Source organism: Hetaerina americana, unplaced genomic scaffold, assembly GCF_022747635.1.
Source record: "Hetaerina americana unplaced genomic scaffold, ioHetAmer1.1.p SCAF_3, whole genome shotgun sequence".
NCBI classification, from domain to species: Eukaryota; Metazoa; Arthropoda; class Insecta; order Odonata; family Calopterygidae; genus Hetaerina; species Hetaerina americana.
The window spans coordinates 16807884-16825585 of NW_027286874.1; the positions used below are offsets into that span (position 1 = coordinate 16807884).

The window sequence follows — 17702 nt, forward strand, 5'->3', positions numbered from 1 at the left end:
ATCTTGGATTAAAATGGCCAGCTCCTCCTTGTGCCGATAAAAGCCATTGCAGTTCCACTGCAGAATGGAACACATTTAAAGTGTTAAATTAAAATAAATAAATAAATAAATATATAAATAAATAAGATGACTAAAAAGGGAGATGACCAACTCTATTGAGGTTATCGCTTGAAGCGATGTTTCCTCTTCCACTCGTTTGCGAAGACCTCAGTATCAGAGATACTCTGGTCCTCTTCAATTACCTCCGGCTTCTTTGGCTTCACTGGAGGCGGCGGGGAAGGTGTATTCTCATGCCCTTTTGGCGTGTTCCCCTTGGTGGTTTTTTGTGGGCTCTTCTTTGAAGGGCCCACAGGAGTAGGTGGCTCCTTGTCCACCTTACTCTTTCCATCCTTCACCCTTTTGGGTTTAGGCACTTGCGTGTTTTCAATTGGGGATTCTTTCGGTATCTCCGTCTGCGTGGCGATGGTACACTTTACACATTGCGTGGTTGCAACGGAAGCAAAGGACCGGGAGAAAGTTGGAGCGATTAGCGCCCTGTATTTCCTCCTCGCTTCCGCATATGGGATTTTTTCAAGGGTTTTTATCTCCATGACTTTCCTCTCTTCTTTCATCTTCGGGCAATCACGAGAGTACACTGGGTGTGTACCCTTGCAATTGACACAAAGAGGTTCCGAAGAGCACTCTTTATCCTCGTGCGCGTCTTTGCCACAGCGCGGGCAGGTGGCCTTACCCTCGCAGCGCGACGCGACATGGCCGAACCGTTGGCATTTGAAACAACGCACGGGATTTGGGATGAATGGCCTCACTGGTACCGATTCATAGCCCACAAACACCTTGTCGGGTAGTCTATCACGCGCAAACGTCAAGATCACGGAGGTGCTGTTTACGTTTTCTCCGTTGCGCCTTGTGGTGAGTCGACGACAATCAGTCACTCCCTGAGAGAACATTTCTCTCTTGACTTCTTCGATGTCCACGTATAGGAGGTCGTAGTGACTGATGACTCCCCGACAGGTGTTAAGAGTGCGGTGCACCTCCACCTTAATCGGAATGTCATGGAGCATTCCCATAGCAAGCAGTTTTTCGCTTTGTGTATCGTTCAGGGTCTCTATAAGAAGTGTACCATCCCGGAGCTTCTTCACGCTCTTTGGGTCCCCAGGCACAATCTGTGACAAAACTCTGCGAATTAAGAAAGGAGAAACCTTTTTCAAGGTTTCACCTTCCTTTATGTACGACATAATTAAATAGGTATACTCAGATGAATATTTTATCAACTGAAAACACTACTACAGAGCACGATATCAAATACTTCATCCAATTTAGAGGAATTCCTCTAATTCCTATTCTATTGACTTAAATAGCAGTATATTGTGGTTTACATTATCAAAAGCTTTTGACAAGTCAAAAAGCATTCCAAGAGTTTTGCGTCTAGCATCTAATGAATTAAGTATGCTGTCAATTACCTGACATATGGCAGTTGTGGTAGACCTTTCAGGTCTGAATCCATGCTGAGAATTGGTAAGTAGGAAGTTTTTTTGAGATAAAATCCTATTTGCATGTAAATGGCTTTTTCAAATTTTTAGCAAATGTATTTTGGATGGCTATTGGTCTGTAGTTGTTTAAATCATTAACACAGCCTGGTTTTTATATATAGGCACTACACTTTTGATCTTTTGAATTGGGATGGGAAAATCCCTTGCATTAAAGATTCATTAATTAAAAATAAAAGGGATGCTTTTATGGCTTCAAAACAATGATGAACAACTTTACCAGGAATTTCATCTGGGCCAGTACTGGATTTGTTTCTGAGTGAGGAGACAATAGTTTTTAGATTGGTTTCAGAACAGGGCTTGGCAAACATTGACGATGGTGCATATACAAAAAGCACATTGGCTGGAGAAGTAGTTAGGCAAGGAGCTGATACGTAGTATTCGTTAAATTTATTAGTTAAAGATGAATAGCTAATGTCAGTGTTATTTTCCGGGTTACAAAGTTTTGGGAGAGTGAGTTGTGGATTTTTCTTACCTCTATAATCATTAATTATTTCTCAAGCAGTTTCTTACTTATTATTGGAATTAAGTAACTTATTATCCTTGTAAGTTCTTTAAGTGGTAGAAATCTGCTTATGGTAGAACTTATGAAATTCCTTATGGAGTAACCTTTGTAGATGATTGTTAGAACTTTTACTGGAGATTGCATATTTTTCCATAGTTGAGTAGCAACGGATCTCATCAGTTAGCCATGGCTGACATTTTGTTCTATGAAATATTTCCTGATGTGCTATTGGAAAACAGATCAAAATTGTGTCTGAAAATTGAATTCAAGTAATTGAAACCTTCGTCTACTGACTTAAGGTGATAGACATTGTCCCAGTTTTGGGCTTGCAGAAGGAGCAGAGGATGCTGCATATTTCCATGAGTAAAAGACCACCTAAGGTAAGTTTTATTATTTAGGTTCTACAATGGTAGGCTAAAATCAATTCTCATTTTCACCATACTATGGTCTGATACACTTAGGCCACTAAAAATTGTTACTACTTTTCCTTGGTTGAGATTGGTCACAGCATAATCAATTAGAGTGGCTGATGTGGGAGTGACAAGTAGGATTATTATTAAAACATTCCATGCCATAAGTTTTGTACAAATTCAGTTATTCAGATCTGTGAGGGAGGTCAAATAAGAGACTGCAGTTGATGTCGCTGTTCAACATTGAGTATCCGGTTGTTTGCATATAAGGAACAAAAGAGTTGGTCCAGCTTTTTAATAAATGCATGAAAATCCTCACTAGGTTATCGATAGATGGAGATGAGCCCGAGCAATCCCACTGCAGTTTCATGGAAAAACAATGCACATTAAAAGTTTTTTCTTCCATCACAGGCACGTCAATCGAGTTAATAACCCTTTATTCTACTTTGCACAAATATGGCCACACCTGCATTTTTATATGTAGTACAGCAGAATGAGGACACTAGAGAGTAATTTGTGAGTGAGATAACCATTAGTTCTTCATATTTCAACCAATGCTAAGTAATACACAAAATGTCTGGTTCTAACCCGTTTATAACCACTTCCAGCAGGTTTGCTTAGTTCCTGAGGCACTGAATATTTACTTGCATGATTGTAAAAGACTGCCTAATTTTGACTAACCCTTTGAGGAGGTCAGGCGGACCTTCAGAAAAAAATAACTACGGACACAAACATGTTTCGGCCAAACGCTGGGACTTTCCACTACATCTTTTAAGTCTTAACCAACTGATACACAAAAAGAGGTGCCTCCAGATACCTTCAGCTGCTCGATCTTCAAGTACTTGCCAGGTACCTTGCTTGATATATACTTTTTAACTGCTTCAATTGTCGTGTCTTCTTTGAATCGCCAAGCATGTAAGTAGACCATTCTCCGCAGCCCGACTAAATAACTGTCCGAGTTTGACGTCCCCACAATCGGCTTCAGCCAAGGTTTCTGCTTATTTGAAACCATGGTATATGCCTCTTCATCTTCTTTCCTTGTATTGCATGTAGTGGTATGCGGTTCCACAGGAAGTGGCTGCAAATTTCCTTCGAGAGCACGGATGAGTACAGCAGCATCTACTTAGAAACACGCTCTTTATTATTAATATTACTATCAGTAGTTACGACTTGAGAATAATTAAAACATTCTATGTTACTTTTGTTCTCCTTCACAGTTTTTCCAGGAGGTTGCTATCTCTCACTTTCGATGGAATTAGTGATCGATGTTTTAATGTCACTTGGGATTCCCTTCAATTTCTCATGGGTTTTCAGTGGACACATTTTTAGTATGGCGATATCCTTAGACTGGTCATGTATAAAATTCAGACAGTCCATTAGCTTGACCTGTAGATCTGTCACTACCTTAAGAACTTTGTCTTGTTTACCCTCAGTTGTTTAATTGCTTCACATGGGCCAAACAAACACTTTTCACATCAAGAGTAATTGCGAGCTGTTAGCTATGAAATTCGCTACTGATTCTGTTAAGCCAACACATTCATAATGGAAAAATGACTTACAGCTAAATCCACATTCCAAACATAGCTGGTTTTCAGGAATATTCTTGGAGCAAATATCACAAGTATTACCGGAAGGCGCCATCTTACCAGAACCTCTTTAAATTTCATTGTAGACACATTTGTTAATATTGAAAAAAGTCTTATGCTTTTCTAGGGGATAAACTCTTACTGGGCTTAGATTTAGTAACAATAAGGGAATGGAAATGCAAACTGCCAGCATCTTCATAGTGTACCTAGCAACAGAGTTAACTGGGAAAAATTGGATATCTGTTTTTGAGTTAACCTCCCAGTACACAGAATACTTGATCGTGAAGAATAATTCAAGAAATTGCACCCAGTACTGGCCCTCTTGGATAGGAGACCTAAGTATATGCCTTACTGCCAGTCGGCCAGATCACAGAGGATATATGGCAAAGATGTACACTTTTAGGAGTAAGACGCATCTAGAACAAGCATATCTCACACATCAAAACAAAATAAGGGCTACTTACCTATGAGTAAAAAAACTTTATATTGATCTAATGATGAGCCAAAATAACTTTCGGAAAACACTTAGAACATTAGGATTAAATTATTATCTGCTGCTATTGCTAACTTTACTGGATTCATTGAATTAGTCTCTAATTTCAATTGTGGTGATATATTTTTCGAGTGCATTAAAAAACTTCTCTTGTGATAAAGAAAGATACACATTTGACAGGGTATGTTTCTATATAGCACAATCAAAACCTTAGTTGGCAATTTTTTCAAAGATATAGATTTTAATGTTGCATGAAATAATTTATTTTTGCTACAAATGACGAAAAGCTGCAGCAAGGCATGTATATGGCTATAATTTATGATGGGCTACCCACACATTCCAATGCAAAAAATGAATTACCAAAATACTAATGTGCACTGGTTCAACCATGTCATATCTATACCCTAAAGCCAAAATGCAATTAAATCAAAGAAATAGCCAACCATTTTAATTTTACATCAGCCACATAATATATCTTTCTTTGAACTAATGAAATTCCATCCCTAGCATTCCCCAAAAATAAGCTAGGTATTAGAACTAGAGACTATGATTGGACTCTGCAGAGAGGAATTTTTCAGGACATGAATCACCAAGAATCAATAGTAGTAAGTGCTCTAAATAATTTAGCAAATAAACAATCGATTATAATTCAATTTTTAATTCATTAAACTTGCCTTTACAATTATTAAAGCTCTCATGAATATAGCCTGATTGTAGAATCTGCCCCAGAAGAAAATACCCACGGCTGCGTTGGATGAAACTGTACATCAAAAATGCCAAAATCATCGTAGGCATCATGGTCACACAATCGCTTCAAAGGAACAATTAGAGGGTTTTGCAGCAAATCACTGAAAGGGTAGAATTTTACTCAATCAAACCTTTGAACTAGAGTATGCTTAAGACATTGAAGGTAAATTAGATAGAGAGAGCATAACTGTACATTTACATGAAAATAAACACTTTTCATTATTAATACAATGTGTAAGTGAGAAATAAAGATTTAACATAAAAATGAAATTGGAAGATATCTTGTTTGTTCTCTGAATTAAGCACCAGACGCCAAAAGCAACCTTCACCGTGGCAGACAAGATCAACCATGGGCACACATGAAATGTGTGTAGGCATCTTTCAAAGTTTGCTTTTGTTCAAATCAACAGTGAGGAGTACTGATTCAATCTATTTCTCAGATATTTATTAATCAGAATTCAATTCTCTTATGATATTCAACCAATGAAAATTTACAATTTAATTATCCTTATATTTTGATATCCTTCATGCACATTATAAAAGCTGTAAATTACTTACTTGTATACCATTCCATGGGAAACAATAAGAGCTCGATCATCTGAACCAGAAGCAAATAAGGGGTAGCGCTTATGGAAAGCAACTGATCTTATAGCTGTTCCATGTAATCTCAAAGTTTGATAAGGAGTAGTTGAAAGATCTAAATCAAACCACAATGCTTTACGGTCATAGGTACCCACTAAAACATTATCACCACCTAAAAAAAACCAAGTTATTCAAAGCATATTAAACAGTGACATATCACTTCCATAAAGAGCATCTTAAATTTCAACTGAATGCATAAACTTAGGATGAAACCCATTAGGATGCCAAATTAATTTTTATACTGCAATTTGACCATTTTTAATTATTTCAAACAATTATAATTTTCATTTATTGGATGATATTATCTTTTTCAACCAGCGGCAATAAATGTTGATCAACTGACACACTGGGCAAGATAGGTTGTTCGTAACATCATGATACTAATAATATCTATCACATGCAATTCTTAATGTAAATAACAAGCACGAGATAACCTATCAAAGGTAGTATATACTTGTACAAACTGTGTATTGTGTACAATATTGTGTAGCAAACTGAAAATTTTAGTATTGCTATCTAAAAAATTGTTTTCAGGTCACTCCGAGGGGTGAAACATTCATGTGCACCAATTTATTTGAACTTAAATCTTTGAAAGAAAAAAAATTCAAATATTTTCATGTTTTCTGGTATGAGTTTTTAGTCTCTAAGCATTTATTCAGCATTTTTTTTATGGGGGCCCAAACCTCTTTTCTTTAACCCTTTCCAACAAGTAAAATTATTTGTTCTCTTTTGAAATTAAAAAGGTTTAACCAAGAAAAAACACCATACTATTATTTCATAATAATGATATTATTTTGTATTATATGAAATATATTCTATATTGATAACATCAATGTGTATCAGAATTTTACACCTGTAATTAACAGCAGGTATATTCAGGTAATCACCATTAAAACAACCGTTAAACATTGGATATGGGAATAATGAAAAGAAGGATAAAAAGTCCATATAGACATCACTTCAGTAGTTTATATAAGGACATGCACAAATTTAAGAACATACCTGGGTGAATAGCCATTGATGAGATCCACTGGGAATTGGAAAGAAGTTTTTTAACAAGTTCTTGTTTAACTAGGTCATAAACACGAATGTTACGCTGGGTCTGAAAAAAGCCATATTGCAATTAATTATCAGGAATTTAGTTCTTCATGAAAATCTTTTAGCAGACTAACTTAATTACACCAGTCATAATAAAAACTACAAAGAGTCAAATCAATTCACAAGCCTAAACTTTTAATTGAATAACATTGCTTCCTTTGAATAAATTTTCCAATAGAATTTTTCTCATAAAACTTCAAAAACTATGTGCGCAAAATTTTTATCTTCACCTTGAAATTTCTATGAAACAACTGTATTAAAAACTGTCATTTGTAAACACAAAGACTAAAACACTACAGAATATTGAATTAACAATCCCGCTGAGCCAATTTAAACTTGTGTTCCATAAATTGTAACTATATATATAAATCTAGATAACATCTCATCAGTCATTAGGGCATCATGGCATAGCATATTGGCACTATATACTTTAAAAAACCATAAAAATACTTTAACGTTTCCACCACATAGGCTGTAGTCTCTCTTGACAACTGTTCCTCCTGCATTCAAGCAGAAGTTTTCAGTTTGATTACACAAGAAGATACCTGATAGAATGCAGGAGAAGCTATATTCGAAAGAGAACAACCTACGCAATGGAAACCTGGAACCCATGCAGCTTTTATCATCCAAACGCCAAGAAAGCTTTCACACCTGGTAGTGGTGGAGTTTACCCAATACTAAGCCCAAATGTGCATGAAATTCACACATCATGATAAGGTTAATGTTTGATTAATAAATTTCCTGCCTTCTCTTTGTCAGTGTACATGGATCTTCCCTTCTTACTTCCTAGTAGGGCTTTTTATCTCCCCATTGAGCAAGCATGGACCTAAGCTATCCTCATCTATTTCATATTCTCTTTTTATATCTAAACTTACTAGCCTATGACCTTTACCATACATTTCTTCTATACATTCCCTTTATCTCTCTTGCACATTCTCTGGCTCAAATAATATCCTTCCTGACTTAACATTGATCATTTGAAATGATACCCTTACTACTTGAGAACAAAGCTTTCACCTTCCTATATAGCACACCAATTTCAGCTTTTCTCGGCAAACTTACAATAACCTCGCACAGCGACCCCCACCACACTTCTTTTCTTCTATTTGTTACCTATCTCAGTTTTTTATTTACTTCTTTATACTTTCTCCTACCTAACTCTGTATTTACAATCTTCCAACTCCTCTCAGACCATCTCATTCGTAATACATGGTTTCCATATCCTTTTCCAACTTACAGTTCCCTATTTCCACTTATTCGGTCATCTACAGTGCTGCTACTATTGCTTTTGCTTTGCAAGGATTTAATTAAATGATGACCTTGGAAGTCTTGCCTACCCCACTCCTGAGTCCCATAGTTGTTTTGATTCATTTTCTCTTTAGTTCCCATTATGCAATTCTAGGGATAAGCAATTGAGGTAGCTTCCTGCTGCCTTCTTCAATAGTGTTTTTAATGTGATACCATCACTCAATTTCTGAGATCAAATGCCCCTGCAGCCATCACACTGAGGAGCAGATGCTGTGCGGATTACCTAACGTCTGGCTCCTACCCTTTAACTCATCTGGCATGGGTGGCCCAAGAACTGGAACAAATATCATTGCTCCTGCCAGCACAGCTCTAGGGATCTTCATAACACACAAGCCCTACCTTCACATCAAGATTGTAGTCTATGGAGGGGGCGCAAGTTAATAACACATTTTTTTACTTACAGCGACAAATAAGAAGGGTCGTATTGGATGAAAGAGAACACACTGTACTAAACCCTTTGGTTTGGCAAAAGGTAACTGTGACTTCCTTTTAGACAGTTGATGTATCACAACTGAGCGATTTTGCCCATCAGGCATAACAGTAACAAAGTAGTCCCCTCGTCCATGCCATGACACCTGAAACATAATTTAATCAAGATAAAGACTTACTTTATAATAAAATTATACACAAAGATACATCTAAAATTACTTCACACACAAAAACACTTTACATTATATTTTCAAACCTTTTATAATGTATGCTATTCAATTACAATTTTTAAATAAAATTTAACTACTCATTCACAAAATTATCAATGAAAGAGCCACTCAACTTAAACCATGCCATGAACATAACCTTGAAAACTTGAATTGGAAACATGATGGATTGCTGAAACATGTTACTTTATTCAAGTAGCTCTTATATAAATGAATAAAATTACAGGCAGAGAAAACAAATTTTTCAGTCACTACATTAAGAAGTGAGATTTTTTCTTCATATACACAAGTATTCCCATTCTCTTAACTGCTAAATCATTTTATGCTACCTTAATCTGTTCAAGGTTTTAATACAAAAAGGACAATTGCAGTGAACTCTCATCAGAACATTCTTTGAGAGTATGTCCATTTCTTCAGGTTCAGGTCACAACCCATTCTAGGATATGGTTGAAACATTTCAGTTGCCTCTTTTAATATGTTTCACAAAAACCCAAAATTAAATATTCGTCAGTGTATATTCAGACAAAAGTGGTAAAATCAACAAAGTTTGTACTTTAACGATACTCAAATGAAAAGATCAAAATTACTAACAAACTATACTTCACTAAAAGACAAAATAGTAAAAAATTGCAGCATGTAGTTATTAAGGAATAATAAAAAAGGCAGAAATGCCTTATTTTATTTTCTCAAATGTCACCTCAACATGCATTTACAGATATATTCGCTGAGCTAATTTTGTAGTCATGTTATCAAAATAATGTTAGTAAAATATTTTGTATTATTAGAAGTGAGATGTGCTGGAATATAACACAAGGAGAAATACGGTGAAAACAGGCCAAGTTCGTCAATAAAAGAGCATTAACGTCTACCAGAAGTGGATGAAAATCTTCCCAAGAACATATTAATAGCAGCAACAGAGTAGTAGCTCTTAAACTCATTATAACATTTTCAATGTTTCTTTGTGGTATTTTTTATCTTGAATACAAATTTGGGATTTGTGAAAATTTTCAGCCAATATTGAAAGTGCCATGAAATATGAATTGTATTAAGTGATGTTTTTGGACATATTATTTCAATGCTGACATATTTTACTATTTTTAATGCTATTGTAGCAAACAAAACAGGGAAAGGAACTGGCCCCCTACCCTGATATGTGAATTTCACTTGCTGTCAGGCTTAGTATAGGGTGAACTCTACCATCACCTACAAAACCGACCTTCCGCTTGATTGCTGTGTTTATGTTTAATAGCAAAAAAGAGTACCTATTTTTAGTAATTATTATTCTATTTTGTATTAGCAATTTTATTTTTACTCATATAATTAGAATACAACATGACTAATACAGATATATCAGTTTAGAGTACAGCATACATGTTGTGGACTTAAGATTAATAATGTGAGTAAATGTGGCCTTAAGATTAATAATGTGAGTACATCCGCCATTACAAGTGAAAATTAAACCTCTTGGTGACTGTCAATTACTGCGTAGTTTATATTAAAAAAACGGAATTCGTACATGGTTTATGATGCATGGGAATTGAGGAAGTATTTATACAAAAATGCATAATTTACACTTCAAAATATTGACTAAATGAAAGGCTTTGCCATATCTATAACAGCATATGTTATGCTGTCAACCTGAAGGTTGATTTTAAAGGTGAGGGGAGAGCTCACCTAGTACTAAGCCTAATGACATGTGAAATTCACCCATCAGGATAGAGGACCCAGTTCCTTTCCTTGTGCTGCCTATGGTTTCCCAGGAATAGCTGGCATCCAAAAACTGATGCAGTGTGGGTTAAATTGAGGGAGCCCATGGGCATATTATAGAAGGCACATTTGTTAACTTTTCAACCACGGTATTTCCTGGCCCAAAAGACTCATAAGATGCACCCTGATTTTTCAGATTAGAATTTATGGAAAATACTTCAATCAGACAAAAAGGGATCAAAGTATTTTGATGTTGACATGAAATATGAAGAAATTTGAAAATTGATATTAACAAATTAGCAGCTACACATACATCAATCATTATTCATTGTAGAATCCCAGAAAGTCATCATCACTACAACTAAATCATTTCGGCAGTTAATTTGGAAATAAAAAAGTCATTAGGGACCAAATCTGGTGAATATGGTGATTGTTGTTGTAATTCGAACTTAAATTCCATAATTTTTGTGATCAAAACTTCGCAGGACACAACCTGTACACACATTGCCTTCATGGAAGAAAATTATTTTCTTTGCCAAATGAAGATGTTTTTTCTTGATTTCTTCACTCAACCAGTCAACATTAACGAGCAATACTTTCCATGTATCCTCTCTCCCATTAGCAAGTAATCTATTTAGATAACTGCACATGTATCCCAAAAAACTGTGGCCATCACCTGGTCAACCAATTCCACAGTCTTCTCCTTCTTCGGAGCCAGATCACCTTTAGAAACCAAGTGACTTGACTGATCTTTTGTCCCTGGAATGCAGTAGTGTTTCATCCTCAACTATCTATCAATGCAGAAACTCATCAGGATTGTGGCGGAAAAGCACCATACCAGCCTCCAAAATTGACTACACAATTATGTTCATTCACTGATTGCAATCATGGCACCCATCTTGCCAAGATTGTTTTTGCACCCAATTTTTCATGCAAAATGGAAAACACTAACTTGTGATATGCCCGTGGTCTGAACTACTATTTCGTGAAAATCGATCGCTCAATCATTCAAATTCATACGGTGGATTTTGTCAATCATTATGGAATAAGTTGACTCCGTGGACGATGTTCCTCATCTGAGGATGAACATCCACATTTTAACTCATTTACCAAAATGTAAACAGTCACAAAGACAGGAGCAGATAGATGTGCCATGAACTTCATCCAACTCAGTTTTGATCTCTTTCTTTGTTAAACCCTTTAAATAGAAGTGAGATCTTTAGAACTCATTTTTTCCCATTTTCCTAAATAAAGAAAAGTTTGTTGTTTCAATCAACTATGAAAATGAAATGGACTTTCTCTAAAAAAACTATAAAATGGATGGATTTTCCAATGAATTGTTGAACTACCCACATCATACTCAAACATATGTAGAAATTATGAAATAGTAATCTTGCCATTTTACATTTACTTAGTTTTTTCCATGGTTGGTTACAAAACCACCAGGATTGATTGAGATGGTGTTTAGACAATGCCACCATTAGTGATTTACTGTTGAATAAAATTACGAAATAAAAAACAATTAGAAAAATGTAGTTTTTTTGAAGTTGTAAACTTGAGTTTTATTGTATACCTATGTTTCTGTGGTTATATATGTATTTTATAGGAATTATAGCCCAGCACATTATGTAGCAGGATATATGGAAGAGTAGAAGCAATTTAAAAGTAGCAAAATATTTCCAGATTTGATTAGGAACAAGAAAAAATCAAGTCAATGAAGTTTTACCAACTATTTTTGTATTCTATCAAACTATAGAGAAATAAGCTGAAGTAGACAAACAAATTGAAACTTTTAGAGGCATTCACATTTAGAAGAATTAAATTATATCCAGTATTGTCAGCATATGAACAACCACTGCATATCATAAAATGACTTAAAGAGGAACTCGATAGACACATATAAGCTTCAGAAAATTATAAGCAGCTATTGATAAACATAGCATTAAATTATTGTAAAAGCAAGATAATTTTTAACACCAGAAATAAGGCTACATACAACCCTCTTTCTGCCTTAAAATGTGTCAGTTAGAGAGGGAAGGAATTGCCAATTATCAATTTGAAATTTTAAAACAAGAAATACTTTAAATATCAGAACTCATTTACAGTTAATTTTCACATTTTTTCTTAGCTTACCTGATAGACATCCTTGAAATGATGTATTAGCACACGAATGCCTTTTTCCCAAGCACTGTCTGCAGCATGTTCCCACTGAACTGCTGTTTTCACCCGCTCTGGAACTACATTAGAAAAACTTAGGTAAAAGGTATTGTAATCAAAATTGTAAAAGAAAGCCTAAATGTCTTATCCTGTGATATAAAATGCACAAAATTTACGGAAAATATTAGGAAGTTAACCTTTTTAATAGATATATGTGCATGACAACCAAATCTAGACAAAGTATTTATGTAAGTAATAGAGAAAGGAAAAAGCTAAGTAAAATTCTGAGACCATGAGAGGTAGCAAGCTACCAGCAGCTTGAATCCTGGACTCAAGTAGCTTGTACACTGTGTCATGAAATGGCACAAAGTTAGAAGTGACAGTATTAGCACTATAATTTACTCCATTAGTCAACTAGAAAATTTGCAGATGGAAATCAGATGAACACAAATCACATTAAAAACACAAATGATGAAAACTTCTTAGTATGGTATCACACACTAAACTACGTGGATACAAACTTTTTTCATTAGAACTTGCGTGAGGAGTGGTAGAAAAGTAATGAGACTTACAACACTGGGGGCTCTACTTCACATGGTAAGTTTCTTAGTCCCTTCGACACACTGTGAAAAAGTTGCAAATTCCAGAGTTGCCATGTAATTACTACAACATCATAAGTGAAGTTGTTTTTTGTGGTATAACATGAAAAATGGAAATCTAGAGCATGTTGTCCGATGAAATTTTGTGTAAACTTGCTTAATCTTCATCTGTGGTCTATGAAAAGTTGAAACAGGGATATGAAGAGAATTCCTCATGATGGAGAGACAATTTTCAAAGACTTAACACATTTCTGGAGAGTCTCTATGCAGAGGAAGATGAACCTTACTCAGTAGGGCCATGTCCTTGAAGATCTGATGACAATGTTGAATGAGTGAGGGCTCTTGTGAGGTCAATTTGAACCTGTACACCCTACATCAGATTTTTATTCAATATTTGTGCAAGAGAAAAGTATGCACCAAAATGGAGCCAAAAATTCTCAAGATTGAACAGAAGGATTATTGGAAAACCATGTGCCTTAATCTTCTTGGCAGAATGGCTAATGACCCAGATTCCTTACCGTTTTGAAATCACACATTATGAGCCATGGAAACCAAGGCTGAACACAAATGTCAAGAGTGGCACACTGACAAATCTCCTCAACTGAAGGAAGCTCAAATGAGCAAATCAAAAAAACAATTCGATGCTCATCTGCTCCTTTTACAGTTAGGGTATGATTCCCAAATTAACTATGCCAGTGGACAAACTGTGAACCAAGCTATATATATTGTGAACTCCTTAACAGGTAGAGAAAAGGAGTAGTTCATATGAGATTAGGCATTGGCAACAATAGGATGCTCCACCATTACAGTGTCCCCAGTCATAAGGCTTTCTATTAATGAGTTTTTGACTAAAAAGGGGTATTGATGTGGTTTTGCAGGCCCTCCTTGTATTTGTCTGTTCTAGTCAGTCCTCGTGACTTTTTTCCTCAAAAATGTTTTGATAGGACATCATTTTAGGACTGTTAATAACATCCAAAGGAGAGTGATAGATGAGCTTAAGGCTGTCCCAACTGAGGCCTTCCAGAACTGCTACCAAGACTGGGAACAATAACTATGCCAGTACATATCTGTCGAAGGGAAAGATCTATTTTTAAGAAATTAATACATTGATGCATGAAAACATAAAAACCAGGATCTTAAAAAAATTGATCACATTCATTTTCTGCCACAACTGCGTACTACCTCAGTGAAAATTTGAATTACCTAGGAAAGAGCCCAGCATGTGTTATGAGATTTTTAGTTTATTCCACCCTCTAGCTAAATGGAAATTATCTTGGAAAATGAAATATTTCCATAGGCATAGGGGTAAATTTGATAAAAAATCATAAAATCAAGTGTAAGGGAAAGATTTTACCTCAAGCAAGCAAAATAGCCAACCAGAAAGCACTCTGTAGAAACCTTAAAAATGTACAACTAAACCATTTATCCTTTCCCACAAAGGAACCATAAAACAAACACATTTAGCTTCCTTTATGCATTCAATCCTATTTTCACTTTTCAGCGGGTGGCTAGTATACCACTAACTCATTTTCTCTAATGAGTCCCAGCACAGCCTTCAAGTAGTTTTTCCTCAACCACAATACATACTAAGAGGAACTAAGAATGAGTAGAGCTTAAGGATTAATCCATTACAGAAAAATTTGTAACAACATTTTTTTCCATTATTTCCAAGGACTCTATAAAAAGCAGAGGATTTCTTAATGCAATGAATTTAAGTACCACAAAAATATTGTCACATTTGTCAAAAATAATGCCAAACTTAAACCATTTTTAAATATAGTTCATGCTTCCAAGAAACTGTGTGAGATACCGAAACAGTAATGTTTTAATAGTTCATGCTTGTGTTGAATGAATTGTCAACATCAATTTTAATACAAAACATCAATTTATTTCATAAAACCTCATCAATGCATAGATTTCACACTCAATCCCCTTAGTTTACCTATAAGTGACTGAAAACAGTAGAGCAAAAATTCACTCCAAATCCTAAGTAATCTAAGGCTGACTTCATCTTCAAAAAAACTCTTAATAGTATTAAAGTGGTTCTTTTGTAAAAAATAATATTTTAATGGCTCAACATTTCTAAAAAGCTACTCAATTGCATAAAAAATACCACCAACAAGTTGGAAGTGTATTGAAATATTTCAGACCATACAATTTCTGCCTATTTGAAAAGTGTCTTAAATTCATCACACATTTTTATGGACGAGTAAAATGTGATGACACTTTTCACAAATCAATTTAAATTTGTTCACAGACTCCTTTAACACACAGTTCAAAATATGGCAGTTGCAACCCACAGCATGTATTATATTATATTACTTTTAAAGTATAAACTCTTTTGTAGTTTGCCAAAATTAACCGCAACATTATCATCATAGTAATCTGCTTCTGATTCATAAATGATAAGCCAGGGATTTCTATTTTGCTTTTCAGCAATTGGTTAATTTCTTTTCGATACTTTCTTCACGAAATAAAACATAAGAAAGCCAATACATAATCCTTTGATTTGTCAAAGTAATAAACCAAGAGTGGTTTAATGGCTTTCTATTCATTTTGCAAGATGCATCGGTAATTACTAAAAAATAATGAGGTGGAATGGTATGTATGATAGAATGACTCCAAGATATCTGTTGAAGGAAGCAATGATAATCAAACCTGCTATGAACACCCATGTCAATTAGACTGAGATGCATGACTCAGATAAAAGCTGGTACGCACTTGTGTTTCTCAGAATGAAACCTGAAAAGGGATCCGCAGTGGGGAGGCCATTTAAGTCATGGTGTCATATTAAAAGTTTTGAAGAAGAATTGGAAAATAGACCCAATTATTTTTCTCTTGAAATATATTTTCTTACTGACAACTTACTCTAAATATTCAACACACTTTAGCAAGCAAGTTTAAAGGTAACAATAGACAGCCAAGATTACCATTCAAAAGGAAGTGTGTTGTAATCCATAACTGTTTTCCTCTAGAAAATATATCTCCAAATAAATTTAACATAGACCTACCAATACTTTCAGAGTCTTCTGCAGGAGGTGTTGCTAACAGCTCATCTGTTCTCTCAACAACTAATTCCTCCCCAACTCCTGGATTTAGCAATAAAACTGTTTTTCCAGCAGCTATGGCTATCAGAGACAAAGAAGTGTTGGGACACCAGCATATACGACGTACCACTCCATATCCCAATTCAAATGTCTTGACACATCGACCAGTAGCTATCTCCCAAACTAAAATGCAAAAAATATAAATATGTCCCTTAAAAAGAGTTTAGTTCAAAATTATTTTTTTATTTGAAAATGGCTATAACGCAATACCACTTGGATAATAGCATGCTTTACAATATAAAGCGTACACTGGCATGGTATATAAGCATGGAGATACAAACAAGGCAATAAAAATCAGTTTTACATTATCAAATGTAATTTAGAAATTTCATTGAGCCACAATTAATGAACTTTTTAATAAGGAAAGAACACCTTCAGTGGAATAAACCAAAATACCACATTGGAAAATATTTATCATCAATGAAACTAAATAAGAGTAAAAAATCCAATAAACACCTTTAAGAGTTTCATCATCAGATCCAGATGCCATATACTGTCCTTTGGGATCAATTGCAATGGTTCTGATCATATCAGTATGGCCTCTATATACCATAGACAATGTGGTTGGAAATGGTTGTAGGTCCTTCGGATCCGGTAATTGTGGCACTAGATCTTCTGGTTCGATTGTTAGCTGCAAAAGCAAAGAGAATGTACAAACATAAGTCCATACTGGGAGACTCCATTGGGGTTGTTACATTATACTACACGGGAATACAAGAGCATTCAAACATTCAGCATTTTATGGCACATAGAGCATATAATATTACCCCTATTTCAGCAGAAAATATTTAGAATAAAATTTTCATAATAAATTTGCCACGATTGACATCAAGTGCTGAATTTGTATCCTAATTTCCAACTAATTTGGTATACATTCCACTCAGGCTGATGGATTTTCCCCCTTGATCAGCCAATTGTTATATTTTACCGTTTTTTAATGATCTGAATAAAAAACCACTATATTTGCCTACTCTACACCTTCATTAGTATGAAATTCTATTTGCACTTTTACTGCAGTTAAAATTCTTTAATCTTCTTAGGTGCTTGCCTCCCATAGAAAATGCTTCAGAACAAATACCTTTATAAACAAATAGCCCTCTTATATTTGGAACTATTACTGGAAACATTCGTATATTTTTC

At 35.1% G+C, this 17702-nt stretch overlaps 1 protein-coding gene across 1 annotated transcript in view; it reads right to left on the minus strand.

Moving 5' to 3' along the window:
- Positions 1–5180: 5180 nt before the first annotated feature.
- Positions 5181–17702, minus strand: part of LOC139690831 (ribosome biogenesis protein BOP1 homolog) — a 19559-nt gene continuing 7037 nt past the window's right edge. Inside the window, exons 8-14 of the mRNA XM_071588425.1 lie at positions 17019–17193; positions 16467–16685; positions 12833–12936; positions 8738–8911; positions 6933–7032; positions 5847–6042; positions 5181–5389 (exon numbers count right to left, since the gene is read on the minus strand). Of these exons, the coding sequence (XP_071444526.1) occupies positions 5236–5389; positions 5847–6042; positions 6933–7032; positions 8738–8911; positions 12833–12936; positions 16467–16685; positions 17019–17193 (1122 nt within the window). The 3' untranslated portion in view covers positions 5181–5235. The remainder of the gene's footprint in view (positions 5390–5846; positions 6043–6932; positions 7033–8737; positions 8912–12832; positions 12937–16466; positions 16686–17018; positions 17194–17702) is intronic.